At 43.2% G+C, this 15,321-nt stretch overlaps 1 protein-coding gene across 1 annotated transcript in view; it reads left to right on the forward strand.

Annotated features, from left to right (window-relative positions):
* The first annotated feature begins 453 nt into the window (after window positions 1-453).
* The window catches only part of UGCG (UDP-glucose ceramide glucosyltransferase), a 28,967-nt gene continuing 14,099 nt past the window's right edge, over window positions 454-15,321 (forward strand). Inside the window, exon 1 of the mRNA XM_034773694.1 lies at window positions 454-681. Within this exon, the coding sequence (XP_034629585.1) occupies window positions 584-681 (98 nt within the window). The 5' untranslated portion in view covers window positions 454-583. The remainder of the gene's footprint in view (window positions 682-15,321) is intronic.

The following is a 15,321-nucleotide window of genomic DNA, read 5'->3' on the forward strand; positions in this document are numbered from 1 at the left end:
GTCCCCCCTCTCCTAACCCCTCCCTCCCCAGTTCCCCTCCTCTACTTCCTCTGTCCTCTCCCTTCCCAGCTCCCCCCTCCCAAGTTCCCCTCCTCTCCTTCCTGTCCCCAGCTCCCCTCCCGCCCCGCAGTCCCCCTTCACCCCTCCCAGCAGGGAGGAGCTGCTCCTGTGAGCAGGTGCCCCTCACGGGGCCGTGACATCACTGCCGCCCTCGCCCTGACTCACTCCTCTCCCGCGAGACTCCTGCCCCCTCGTTCCCGCCCCTCCCTCCTCACAGCTGACACCCGGCGGCAGCCGAGAGACAGGCAGGGCGGGATGGGGCTGCCAAGCGGATGGCGTCACTGCGTGGGAGAGGCGGGGCGAGCGGGGGCGTGGCCTTGGCGAGTGACAGAGGGGCGGGGCGGGGCGCCACAGGGTTGTCAGCGCGAGGCGAGCCGTTTCGTTTAGTGCGCGAGCAGCGGCGGGGTGGAGCGCGGCGTGTCCGGCAGGCGCGGACCGAGGAGGGGACTGCGGGGAGAGCCGTCAGCGGGGGTCGGAGCGGCCCGGCCAGCGCCTCTCGCTGCGTGCGCGGCCCCGGGAGGGGATGGCGCTGCTGGCCCTGGCCTTGGACGGACTCGCCATCTTCGGGCTCATCCTCTTCGTCGTGCTGTGGCTCATGCATTTCATGTCCATCATCTACACGTAAGTGCGGCCGCGGGGCTGGCCCGGGGTCCTCGCCGCGTCCCCCAAGGCGGCGCCGCCCCGCAGCGAGGGGGCTTGGCCCGACTGCCGCCCCTGGGAGCGGAGGTGGACTCGCCGCAGCTCCCTTCGCTCGCCGGCCCTGTACGGAAGGGGGCGGGCATTGCTGGGTGATTTACTTCCCTCCGGGGAGCCTCGTGTGCCTATCGCCTGGGCAGCCTCCCTCCCCTGGTACGGGGGGAACCGTTCTGCCCCCCCCGACACATGGCCCCCCTGAGCCGGGTCTCCCCCCGCTCAGCCCCCCCCCGACACATGGCCCCCCAGAGCCGGACCCGCCTCCCACTCAGCCCCCTGACACATCGACCCCCCCCGACACATGGATCCCTCTGAGCTGGACAGGACCCCTGGAGACATGGAGCCGCCTGAGCTGGACCCACCCCTCACACACACAACCTTCCTGACACATGGACCCCCGAGACATGGATCCTCACAAGCCAGACCTCACCTAGCCCCCCCCGACACATGGATCCCCATGAGCCAGACCCCCCACATACATGTGACATGGATCCCCTGAGCTACACCATCCTCAGCCTACCATCTCTTGACACATGAACCCCCCACCAGCCTGCCCTCTAACACATGGATCCCCTTGAACCTGACTGCCCCCCCCCATGCCCTCCCCGAGCTTTCTGCCTATTGACACCAACACACTCACACCCATAATATATGCACACCCATAACCCTGCTGCTACATCGTATATACATGCATGCTCCTATAAACCTGCCTTTTCATAACATACACGGACCAGTGAGCCTGCCCTCATTGTTTTTACACACACACACACAAGCCTGCACCCCCAGAATACACACACACACACACACACGCACCCATGAGTCTCCCTCTTCCTGCCCTAACACGTCTCAATTGTTAAATATGTGAGTTTGCCTTTTGTTTGGGGCTCTATTACCTGCAGCTCCTGGCCTTCGCCACCATACCTTCCTTTCTTATGTACTGATCTTACAGTGATAGGTGTGTGCTTTTCATTCTTTTTGTTGTTGTTGTTGTTACATTTAAAGTGTTTGCTTGGTGGCATAGCCTTGGGAAGGGACCTTAGGTTTCTTGTGAGGGTCTCTTAGGGACAGCAGTCATAAAATGTTATGTTGAGCATCCTTTAGAAGGATGCAGACAACAGCTCAGTCTTAAATAGCACACAATATTGAACAGTCTTAATTTTAGTGATATTTACACTGACAAGGTTTCTCAAGATAATTTATAATGGCAGGGGGAATGAATACTGGTCTGGATCTGCCTAGATAACTAGCTCTGAAGACAGGTTTCAGAGTGGTAGCTGTATTAGTCTGTATCAGCAAAAACAATGAGGAGTCCTTGTGGCACCTTAGAGACTAAAATTTATTTAGGCATAAGCTTTCGTGGGCTATGACCCACTTTATCAGATGTATGGAGTGAAGATACCGTAGGCAGGTATAAATATGTGCTGTATATTTATTGTTCTAGCTCTGAAGAGAAGAGGTACTTAAAAATAGCTCCCTGCTACTGTTTATTATTACGATTGACCAAGCATTTCTGCTTGGGCTGTGTGCGGGAATTGATGTGTGTATTTAAAATGGGAGAGAAAATTAAGAGATGGGTTCCTTTTGAATGCAATCAGTATTGTTCAAATAAAAGTCCAAATTTACCTTATAATGACTACAGCAATGTATTGGTTACTGCAAATGGGTTTTCCTGTAGCTGTTGTAGAATATACTGTAACAGAGTATCAAAGGTTCTGCTGTTAGTAAATGATGCAAGTCTTCATTTTGTGTTTTTGTTTCATGTTATGTGGTGTTTGTGCCACCAGGGTCTCCTGTCTTGCTGTTCACTCAGCCATACCACAATTAGTTGTCTGTGAAATCCTGGCCTCAGTGAAATCAATGGCAAAACTCCCATTGACTGTAGTGTGGCCAGCAGGCCAGGATTTCATTTCTGGAATTTGTGGCTATGACTGAATTATGAAAACCCACATATGAGCATTAATAATTTTATTGTAATTCAATTGCATTTTGCTTCCATATTCACTCAAGAAACCATACCTTCCTTCCTTGAAAGTTAACTGTACAGGAATGGTATGGCACTCCCCTTCGTGTACTGTTATCTGAAGTTCCTGCAGGAGCCAGATGTTTTCCCGCAAGACTCCCATCAAAGTCAATGAGAGTTCTGAAAGCAAGGGATTGTAGAACTGCAGCCTTAAACATCAAACAGGAGATAGTTTCAGTCTGTCGAACTGAAAGTTACTTAAATTGAACCTGGGAGGTTGTGGAATGCTCGTAGTCTTGTTTGGACAGAGTTACGTTTCTGTTAAATGTATCTTTGATTGAAGCACTCTACTGTGTTTCTCTCTTCTTCCCCCCCCCCCCCTTAAAAAAACTACTACATGGAAAAAACAAGGACTAGTTCTTGATTCCCCTCCTCCCCCAGCACTCGATTTAAATTTAACGTTTTTAAATGAAGTATTGTTTTCCAATGGTATCCATTCAAAATTCTTCCAGAGTAGTGCAAATGACTCTCTAAAATTAAAAAGAAACATTTAAAATGGTGTATTCAAATTTATAGCATTCCAAGATATATGTTTAAAAAAGAACTTTTGAACCAATGAGTGAGAGAGTCTGAGTAACACTGGATTTATGGTTGTACTATTTTAATGCTAATTACTTACATTGAGCTTGATAGACATTGTGTTCTTTTAACATAGATTTATTTATTTATAAACATAGAGTTAAGAAATGCCTGAATTAAGATTGCCTGTGTATCCTTAATTTGTCCCCCTTTGTCCCCGTGTATTTGCATGATGATCGTCTTTAATTACATGATGACATACTATTTTTTTTTTAATTCATTCCTTCTGTCACTGTTGTTGGTAAGATGCCTGTCTCATTTGCTGCAGAAGTTGGAAGATGTGTGGTGAATGAGGCAGGGGATTGCAGGAAGAGATTAGATGGTATTGTGGTTAAGGAAATTGAATGCCACCCTGGAGAATTGGATTTTATCCTTGCCTTAGCCATAGAGTATCTGTGTGGTGCTTGGCAAATCACTTAAATGAAAATGTCCACAGTTGGCCACTCCTTTTCTGTACCCGACTTGAGATACCTGCATTTACAGTTTTGAGTTCTCAGTTCTCCTGCAACTGAGCACAGTAGGAGCTCTGATCTGAACATGCATAGTGCCATAATATGCTACATATTCTGAAAAATTGGGTCCTAGTCTTCTAAAATTGGGCACCCAAAATAAATTTGGCACATTCAGCTTTAAACTTCCCACATGTTTCATTAGTGAGGTTGGAATCTTTAGCTGCATGGCACAGTCCTGAAGCATGTAAGCTACAGAGTAACTGGTAAAAGACTATCATCTTCTGTGTGGACCTGCCTCTAGAGGGAGATGGAGACACACTTTGCCTTTGGCTTTCACAGCTGTTTTGGTAGCCACCAAAGGAATGTTGAAATTCAAGAATAATGGTTTTGATTCCAGATTATGTAGGGGAGTGATCTCTAGTGGTTACAGCCCTTCAGCTCCTAGCTTCCTCCACTCCTGTCTGATTCATGCACCTGTTCCACTCTGACCCAGCTCCCGCCCCTTCTTCTCATCTTGATCTGTTCTTGACCCTCTCCCCTCCTTGCCTTGCACCTCTTCCCCCTCACCCTTCTGAATCTGAGTCAGGCCACTTTACTCCTTCTCCATGGTGCCTGGGCACCAGCAAGGAAAGCATTGGCAGCACAGGAGAGACCGTCTTTCAGCTCAGTTCTGGGTGCCGCAGCAGGCTGGCAGGGAAAATCCAGCTCATCCCCTCGTGCTCTGGGGTGGTGCACACTCTATTGCTTTGTGTGCATGTGCATGTTGGTTGCAGATAGAAGCTGTGAGGGGGTGGAACGTTCTCAAAGGAGATGGAATCTTTGGATAATTTCACTGCCAGACTCCAAAGTCTCTATGGAGAATGTGTAATTTGAGATCCTCCCCCCTCCCCAAGATTTTATAATTTGGTGAAATCTGGACAGATTTTCTTGAGGAAGGAAAAAGACTAATTTCTGTCACCCAGATGACCCCCTGCCAAATTTCAGGTCCTTGTTTCAAGGTAGGGAGGCAATTGAGCATCTCAGGGAAATGGTTGAATTTTGGGTTTTGTCCTTTTAATGACTGAAACAATTCCCTAACCTCATTCTTGGATACAGCTGAATTTTTTCCAAATTTAGACTGTTTAGGCTGAAATTTTCCATGCTTTTTTGCCTCAGACTGGGTTTTTCGGCAGTTATAAGTAACTGAAGGCAGGGTTTTATAAAGTGTCAGGTAGCCTTTACTATAGATGTTGTCACCTGTAGTATTTTCTTGCATGCTGCAGAAATTTTGAGAGAGGTGAAAGCAAGGTAGGAAGGATGGATTTATGGTTAAGGCACTGGACCAAGTCTTTAAAGACTTGCATTCAGTTCCCAGCCCTTCTACAGACTCCTTGTGTGATCTTGGGCAAGTCATTTAATATCTGCACCTCAATTTCCCATCTATAAAATGAGGCTGATACTAAATAGAAGTATTGCAAAGATAAATTCAGTAATGTTTATAAGGTGCTCAGATAAAACAGCATTGTAATCATAGTAATTGATACTACTGTTGGTGTGTATACCTAAAATAACTTAAGGGGGAAGATCTCCCTACCACTGAGATTTGATTGAAGTAGTTATCCTACTCTTAGACTATTTAGTATAGGTATGAAACCTGGTTTATTAGTTCACTAGGCTACTGTGCAATATTAAAATATAATGGAAATACATTTAGGGCCAAATCCTGCTCCCACTGACTTCTGTAGGAAGTTCTGTTTCAGTGGAAACAGGATTTATCCTACTGTATCTAACCCTATGTACACGCTGGAGCTTACGTCGGTGTTATGTCGCTCGGGGGTGTGAATAAGCCACCCCCTAACGTAAGTTACACCAGCCTAAGTGCAATTTACAGCGCTGCAACTTTCTCCCTCGGGGTGTGAAAAAACACCCCCCTCAGTGCAGCAAGTTTCAGCTCTGTAAAGCGCCAGTGTAGACAGTGCACAGCGCTGGGAGCCACGTCCCTCGTGGAGGTGGGTTTTTTTGCCACGACTACACAAGCCACATTAAAGCGCTGCCGTGGCTGCACTTGAGGCCTTTGCTACACTGGAGGTGTACAGCGCTGCAACTTGCTGCGCTCGGGGGTGTGAAAAAACACCCTTCTGAGCGCAGCGAGTACAGCGCTGTACAGCGCCAGTGTAATCTGCGCCAGCAGCGCTGCACGCTCGCGCACAGCGCTGCAAGCTACTCCCCTCGGAGAGGTGGAGTACGTACAGTGCTGCGAGAGCAGTCTCACAGCGCTGGCGGCACGACTACACTCGTGCTTCACAGTGCTGGCGCGGCGCTGTGAAGTCCCTAGTGTAGCCAAGGCCTTAGTGTTGCCAGTGTAGACTAGCCCTAAGATTTGGCTCTAAACATGGCTTTGTCATAAATAACACTTTTCAGTAGTGTTGTTGCTCTGATGTTGAGGCTCAGGAATACCAAATTTAAGTATCTTTCAAATGTAATTATATGTGGCAAGAAGTTTCTCGCAATGAGAATTTTTATCATTTTTGGATTGAGCAAAATTAATAGAGTTTTCTGTTAAATAGCTTATGATGTTCAGTGGCAGCATAAGTTAGGTACCCCCTCCCCATTTGTTTTGTTCTGAAGTAATGCCTATCTTAAGTTAGGTTAATGAGTTGTCTTTCGCATACCCAGAGCAACTAGCAATATATCTGCTAATTCCTTTTTGTGAGTAAGACTTAATGTTTCTGTTGGACAACGTAGATCATGAAATGATGTTTTGCTTAATTTTGGACTCCCCAATAATGATTTAGAATACATTGGCAACACAGTGTTAAACTAACTCCAAAACAAACAGTTTCCAGAAATTGCTGTAATGAACAGAACTCTTCCTAGAAGACCAAATTGCCACTGATTTTTTCCTTCTGTTAAAACTACCTTATTGCAGCTGGACTGTTAGATCAGTTAACAATTATTTCTAGTATTGTTGCATTGTATTTTAGGTCATCTTCTTCCATATTTAATATTTTCCCTTTCAGATGTACCAGTATGAAAATTGAAGGCTGATTTCTGCCCCACCTCCTAAAACAAATGCAAAACTAAACCAATCTATCTTTCAGGGTTATCATGCCTCTTTGCCAGGCAATAGTGTGTACAGGGTGCAGAGTAGCGATTGGTTGAAGAAGGAAGTGATATCAAATCAAACAATTGTTATATACTTGAGAATAGCATTTGATAATGGCTTCCTGTTTTTGTTTAATGTAAATATTGCAGCAGTGTGACAATTTTATAGCAAAGAACTTGCAGCTGACCTTTTGTTCAACTAAATGTGATTATGGTATATTATATTCATGCTTTTTTTTTTTTTAATGGAACACTTCATTTTCTGGACATCTAGAATCATTTGTGCTTCCTAGAATCATGTGTCCTCTCATACTAGAGGTTTACTAGAGAAGATTATAATCTTGAGACTTTTTTCTTATTCCACAAAAATTAAATAATTGTTAATAATTTTATTAAATTGCCTCTTTTCTTTCCATGTCATGATTCTATTTCAACTTCAGCTGTCTGTGCTCTTGTACTTCCTGCTCTATGTTAGGTGTATTTTCAGTTTTTGCAGGGGCTGGGCTGGGGTTAGTTTGTCTTGAATGTGGCTGTGAAGTCTTTGTGATTTGTTTTTTATGACAAATTAAATAACTTGAATGTTCTAGGACCAGTAGTTAAAATTGGGCAGATAGTTTTTAATAGTTTGTGCTAGCCTGGACATTGCACGTTGAATAGTCTGTGCTTTTGGAGGTGGCGTTGTTAGCTGGGACATCTTGCTCAGTGTCTCTCTGAGACTGGCTTCTGGACTCTTGACTACAGTTCCACACCCAAGACAGAGAAATAATTTGCTGGCCCAAAGTACTGTGGGATCACGGTCAAGGACAAACTTAGGCCTTTATCCTGCATTGGTAGCATATGTGCACAGGCAGACTGCTGAACCCAATCATTTGCAGAATTAGGGCCTTAACTATTTTTCTGTGGAAAGAAGAATATGTAATGTCAACCTATTCTGTTCCTTCAGAAATCTTTGAAATGTCATAAATTTAGTTGAAGGAGTGATATTCCAGGATAAAAAAAGATGAGTCAGATGGTGTCACAGCATCTCCTGTCAAAGACCATGGGTGTCATGCATATAACTGATTTAGAAACACAATGATCACTTCTCCAAAGGGAGAAAGCTTTCTTTTTACCATAATCTTTGGAGTCTTAAGCCTTCTGACTCCCATGTTGTGGAAAACCTTGTTTTTTCACAGGCTGTTCAACAGACTTTTCTGAGGTAGACTAACTGCATAGAGTTAGTGATCTTGACATCTCTGTGGCTGAAGTAATGTGTGACAGAAAGACAGCATGTATGAACTTTTTCTAATTTTTAAAATCAATCATTTTCAAAAACTATTCAAAGAGATAATCACATGGTTTAGATTTTGTAAAGAAAAATGGAAATGTCATGACGTTTAAATTTGGGGTGTGTGGGATGTCAAATGGTGGTAGATTTAAACATTCTTTGTAGGGTTTGCAGTTTAAACTGTGCTTTGTTGTATTGGGATTTAAGAACTAGCAAGTAAAGCTAAGTCTAGTTTTTCTGTCCATACTGAGTAAATGCAAAAACAAACCAATAATGAAGAGTCAGAGTTCTGAAACTTCGAGTTTAATAATACGTTAGCAAGGAAACACTTTAACCTGACATGGTTTCCATTGGCTTGTACTTTCTAATATGCAGCCACGAAGAGACAGTGTTCCATAATCCATAAGGAAAGGTTAACGTGCATCCTGTCCATAAGACATCAGAAATTAGAGCAGAAATCAATATATCTAGCAATTTGTGGATACAGAGTAGAGTTGGGAGAGATGTTCCAATTAAGACCTTCTCATTCACTCAGTTTAGTAAGAGATCATGAAAGAGCTCCCAATCTAAAATCCTCTTGAAGTAAGAGCAAGGTCTGAGCCTAAATTGCAGCTAAGTTTCTTGGGTCTATGGAACTATGGTGCAGCACACTGGAAATCCTGTAGCAGCTTTATTTTAAATATAAAAATGGCGTGTCCTTCATTAAAAGTGTCTAGCACAGTCAGTATAATAGTATCTATTTATTTTTGATGCTCGGTTCACCAGGTCCCCATATTTACAATTTTCAGTATGACAAAGATATTTGTACTGATAATCCTTACCTACATTATGGAAGTTGTCAGGGGGATGAAGTAGACGGCTTTGACAGTTGGGTAGGAGGCAGATGACACCAGGGGAGGACTAAGAGAGAACTTCAGACTGAGATAAACACATTGGCTAGCTATATCATTGCAAATAGTCTTTCTCTGCTTGGGAAGCAAAGCTAGATTATCATTATTAGCATGAGTGCCAATACATAAGGCATTGATGCAAATGTTGCCTACCTCTTCTGCCCTTCTCCCTTTAGTGAAAACCAGCCAACTAAACAAACCCTTTGTAGTGCAGCTACCAAGTGTACTGAGCGATTGATTACTGTATTTTGAATCCTGGTTGGATCCAGTGGACTTCCAATAGAATTAGATATAAAGGCCATTGGGCAATTTTCTATAAAACACTCACATTTATAGGGGGTTATTAAGGCAGAGTTAATGTTGTGGGATATTGAAACTTAGAATTAGTAGCCACCTTCATTCCCAAGTGAAGAACTATTTTGCATAATCAGTTCATTGATGAAATTCTGAATTCTTTACAAATACGTCTTATACTGTCCCCACTTTTCACTGTGAAAAGCAGCTATTGCAGTTAAGCAAAAGATTCTACAAAAAAGCCATCCTTAAGCAAATTCTGAAGTTAATTTCAAGTTATGGTATTGAATGTGCATTCCCACTTCAGTGCTCTTTATTCCCTGGCCCCGTGACATAGTGCATTTTATGAGTGAGGTATGTTAAAAGTACTACATATGTAACTCTGGAAAGACATCACTTTGTCAAGTGCCTTAGAGATACTTAAGAATCAATATCTGCAAAACTTCCAGACCTTATGCTAGTAGTATTGATATCTTGACATTAGTTGACAGATGCTTGTAACTGTTCTTTAAAGATTATTTGCCAAGCATGATGAAACCATCTGTATTTGGGTAGTTTCTGAAGGAATAGCGTAATCCTGTAATTAAAAACTCTCAAACATTTTTAAAGTATCATTATTAGGGGCATGTGGGTTACTACTTCAGCTGAAAGACTTAGCAGCCATTGTGCTAAGTCAAGTTTCTTATATTTGTCCCAACAATTTTTCCCATTTTTATGGAAAGAATGTTCTGTTAGACTTAAAATGGGGATGTTAATTCTAGACTTTTTTTTGTTGGGGTGGCTTGAGTAACATTTAGAAAGAGAACGAGGAGTACTTGTGGCACCTTAGAGACTAACAAATTTATTTGGGCATAAGCTTTCATGTCTCTAAGGTGTCACAAGTACTCCTCTTTCTTTTTGCTGATACAGACTAACGCCTACCACTCTGAAACCATTTAGAAAGAGGGAATTCATTGTCTTGGACTGGACAGTGGTATCTTATTACCCAGGAATCTGCCCTCAAAAGCGTTTGTCATTTTTCACACTCGGAAAAGGAAAGCTACTTTAGAGTCAGCAAGATGAATAGTGGTACCTTCCATGGGCTAAGGGGTTAGGATAAATGTTGCCGATGTCATTACAATAACATACCCAGTAGTGGTGTTTTGAGGCTGCTAAATGTTTCAAGTCTCCTGACTCTTAATCAGAAAATCACAGAACAAACCAAGAGGGATTTCAGTACTCAGTGCAAATGAATATAAAGTGTTAGGTACACTATGCAAGCTTCATGAGAGGATTGTTTTCCATTATTCAACTGGTTTTGAACTGTACTTGTCAAAAACTTGAGTTGTCATGAGAACTGCTGCTGAAGAATGAATTTGCTTAAGTTGGAGAAAAAAACAATTACAGAAGATCTATTGTTCTTGTTTTCTTTGATGGCTTAAAAAAAGTCTTTCCCATCCCTTGGTTTTTCTTTCTGAACTAAGTTACCCATTGAGAAAGGGATAACATGCTTGTTTGAAACACTGTCTTCTCATGTGTTGGACTACAGTGAAAGTGATTAGAAAACAACAAATTAAGGAATAGTTGCAGGTTTTGTGTGCAAAGTTGCTATGGAAAACAGCAGATGTCCTCAGATTCAATTCTGTGGTCACCTGATTGACTTGGACATTTGTACTCATTCTGTGACTGAAATTCAGATAACGGCGAACAGGTCAGGTAATTGCTGCAGCGTGGCAGGAGTTACTTGACACTCCCCTCTCCCCGAAGCAATGAATGGTATTGGGGAGGATGGGTTTACAGGACACCTGTTGGCAGCAAATGCTGCTCCAGTAAGTTACCACTTCATGGGATTGACAGGGTGACTTACACAAAAAATTAGACACTTCAAAACTAGAAAAGATCTATCTTTCAGACACTGTGAAACTGTTGTTGAGCAGTCAGCAAAAGGAAATGAAGTTCACCATGGGTGCTGCCAGGCATACAGAGCAAACCGTGTATTACATTTTGGACTGTAGCTTTTTCAATATGGAGAGTCATGCCAAGCCTTTGGCTTTGCGAATAAGCTGTCCCGGAGAATTTGTAGATGTGGTATAGACTTTTGTCAAAGACCTGTGGCGTCTATTTCAACTGAATGCTTTAGAGACTGATTATACAGTTATCAGTAAAGTACTGTATATTGGCTCTGGAGAAAAGAGAAATGACAGAATTACCTCTGGCAGAGGGAAAGGCTATTTGTTGACATAGAAAAATGATGAAAAGCTGAGCTGTTCTTACAAAGCACTCACTTCACACTGAGGAAAATATCTAATTCATAAAAAGAAAACTAGTAACCATTGAAGTTAAAACGTAAAACCTAAATTCCCAGAGAATTACAGTAATGTGTGCACACAGTGTTCTTGGAGTGAAGCCATTATTGTTTATTCCCAGATAATAATATTCCACAATAGGCACTTAGGAAATACTCCATTATGGAAGGAGAGCAAACTTGGTACAGCCCTTGGTACAGGCTCTGAGAGTTGAGGAAGGTGGAAGAAGGTAAATACTTACTTTAGGTATCCTATCTAAAGAGAGAAGAATGATTTGTGAGTACTAATTTAAAACAAAAAAATATAGCAAGCTTAAAGAATTTTGTCAACTTTACCCTTACAACAGCACTTCACCACTACATATCACAAGGAAATGTTAGCCCTTAAATTTGATTAGAAATAATTTGATATATAGCTAGCTAGCCTTGTGATAGTGCCCAAAATGCAACAGCCATGTTCTCAAACTATTAAGAAAAACACCACTCTGGTCTCAAAGAGCTTAAAGTTTTAGACGTAGAACTTCATAGCTTTTTACAGTTAGCAACTTTTTCCCCCTTGTAAATCTCAATGTCTTTCTTTCTGTCTTTCTTTCATTCATTCATTGCAGTCAAAGGCAATGGGTAGCCCTATTATGGATAACTTAATAGATGTCAGTTCTCATAATTGTAGCCTAGTGGGTAAGTGTCTGTCTCATATTTTAGAGAAAGCACGTTCAAATCCAGGTAAGTGTCTACTGGCACGCTTTTCTATAAATGTGACTTAGTTTAAATCTTGTTAACATTCTAAAATGCCCAAAACCTGATCCAGAATACTTTTAAAAAATTTAATATTGCCTAATCACCCCAATTGTCTTCACTCTTCTCTTTCAATAGCTACTTTTTAACAAGCCTGTTCTTATATCTCCTAGAGTGTTTTATGCCATATTTCCAATAAATAGTTTCCCCTGAAAGTAGCCTCCCCTTTGCCCCCCCAGGCCAGGTCATCCAAGATTGAGTCCTGGGCCACTGTCGACTTTTTTTGTCCTTAAAAATAACTACCTCAAAGCTAGGTATGTCGAGATCCCGTAGGGCTAGAAATTTGAAATTTATCTCAGTGGAAAAAAGAGTAATTTGCAGTTTTTAAAAGGAGACACAGCACTTTCTTCTAGCTGTGGAAGAACATGAGACACAGGAATTCAAACTCATAACAGTTTTATGTACAAAAAGGTGACACAGGCCCAAGATTGAATCCTGCCAGTTTGGGGCCTCGGGTAGAAATACTTTTTTTGGTGGGAGGGGAAGAAATCTGTGTTTGAGGTACGGAGGAAGAAATCTTATCTGGCTGGTTTGTGGTGATGACTGTTCCAAGCTGCTCTTGGGCTGGAATGTTGACATCCTGGGATATTAATTAGTGAGCAGGCAAAGATGCAGGATAATCTTTTTCACGTGGTTATTTTCTCCATGTGCATGTGTGTAAGTAACACGGACAGCCACCTCCCGTGATCCCACTCATGGCCAGAAGGCTTAAAAGCACCCTTCCTCTATTTCCTGCTCCCCCCCCCCCCCCCGAGTACTTTAAGAACTCACTCAATTCAGAAGTATTTCAAACAGTCTCCCCTTGGGGTCCGATTTGAGTCTTCAGGTGCATACTGGCACTCTGGGCCTCGACCCCAGTTCACTGTCTTTCCTCATAATCCAAAATAACACCATGGTCTTTCAGAAATAGAACACAAACTCAGAGTCTTCATCCCAGTTTCAGATGGGCACGGTCCCACTTCCTTGAGGGACTGTCTTTCTGCTTCCCAGCATCTTCTGCCTTTAGTTTGCCCTTTTCCACAGGCCTTTCCAGTCTCACCCCTGCTTGGACAGGGTGGCTCTCAGGCCTCCCTGCCTGGAGAACTGTCATCTCTCTCCTGCTTCTTGAGCTTTTGCCCCACTGACTGAGGGCCCTGCTGAAGCTTTCTTGCTTCCTGCAAGGTGTACAGACATAACTAATTTCCAGGGTTTCCCCTATTTCATTGCAATATCCTGCTCCTTTTGTATGGGAATCACATAATTCCTCTCAGGTGAGGCTCATCCTGTAATCAGCGTTGGCTTAGTTCCAGGCTCTCCAGCCATCCTATTCCATTACACTGTATGTAGTCCAATGTTCTCCATAGCAATGTTTCCCCCCTTCATTATTTGGGATCTCTTCTTTCTTTCTCTTCTATCTTTCTCCCACTTCATAAAAATCTCTCGTCCTTTTCATGACCCTTCCTTCTTTTATTAAAACTATTTCCCACTCAATCTTCTTTGCCCCCTTCTCCTTCTCTGGGTCTCCTGTCCTCACTTGTCCTTGCCTCCTTCCTCCTCCAAATGTGCTCTCCCAGCACCATTTCCTTTCCTCATCTACCTTGTTCTCCACCTTCTAATTTCCCTGAATCTGCCCCGGTGTCCTTATTCTTGTGTTGCGAAGCATCTGCCACTCTGTTCTGTCCTGAATGCTCTTCGTTCTCTGGCTCCTTATTTCCCCTCAATACCGTCTCCAGTTCTCCCAGGGTTCTCTTTCGTCACAGTCAAATTGTCCCTCCCTACCAGACTCTTCTTTGATCTCCTCAGGCTCGGTCTTCCCTTACCCTAGATTATTAATAATAGATACCTATAGTTGGTGTAGAATGCTATAAGATAGCTTTGTGTACATATCTGGCCCTTAGTCCAGGAGCCTTTGACCCCGCACCAGGACCAACTGGGTTCTGAACTGCATATGGAATGTCTACAATACAATAAAATGCATGCAGCTGGCTCATGTCAGCTGACTTGGGCTCATTGGGCTTGGGCTGTGGGCCTATAAATTTTCAGTATAGATGCTCAGGCTGGTGCCTGGGCTCTGTGACTACCCCTACCCCACCCTGGGGTCTCGGAACCTGGGCTCCAGCCTGAGCCTGAAGATCTGCACTGCAGTTTTATAGCCCTACAGCCTGAGCATGAATCGGATGACATGGCCAGCTGTGGGTGTTTTCTTGCAGTATTAGCATTACCCACAATGGCTTCGAGATGAGCCTCCTGGGAGCCTCTTGATCCTACTAGAGATTGACATCTGCAATTTCTGCAGTAAATGAAGCAAGAGATGACAGCCTTGCTTATTAGACCAATCTTATTTGTCCCCTGAGCATCATCCATCTTGTGCACTGAATAAGGAGGCAGGGGCATTTGGGGCGGGGGAGGAATAGTATGTGATCAAGTATCTGAAGAGTGTCATCATGCATACACACAAAGCGGCAGAATTAAAGTTATACCGGAAATCTTAATTTTGGCACTTACTGACTTTTGAGTGGTTGTCTATGCAACCATAAAATTCTTTTAACATTATTTTTCTATGATCTTCACAGTAGCACTATGAAGTCAGTCACTTCCTTCTAAAACTTTGAAGATGGGACTTTGGTTTTTGAACACCCGCGTGAAGTGGATTACTTTACCACTTTTGCCATCTACACAGCAGCTGACTGTCATTGTCAACTCTCTTGCTTCTGCTGTAGATATTTAAAAAAAAAAAGACAGGGGGAACAGGGTTGGGAGTGGGTCATACACCTAGGCTTTGTCTACACTGGCTTTTTGTCATCAAAATTTTTGTCGTTCAGGGGTGTTAAAAAAAATATACACCCCCAACGATAAGTTTTACCGACTAAAAGCGCCGGTGTGAACAGCATGTTTTAGCGGCATGGCTCTGTCGCTAAAAGCTG

Source organism: Trachemys scripta, chromosome 6 (assembly GCF_013100865.1).
Source record: "Trachemys scripta elegans isolate TJP31775 chromosome 6, CAS_Tse_1.0, whole genome shotgun sequence".
Taxonomy (NCBI): Eukaryota; Metazoa; Chordata; order Testudines; family Emydidae; genus Trachemys; species Trachemys scripta.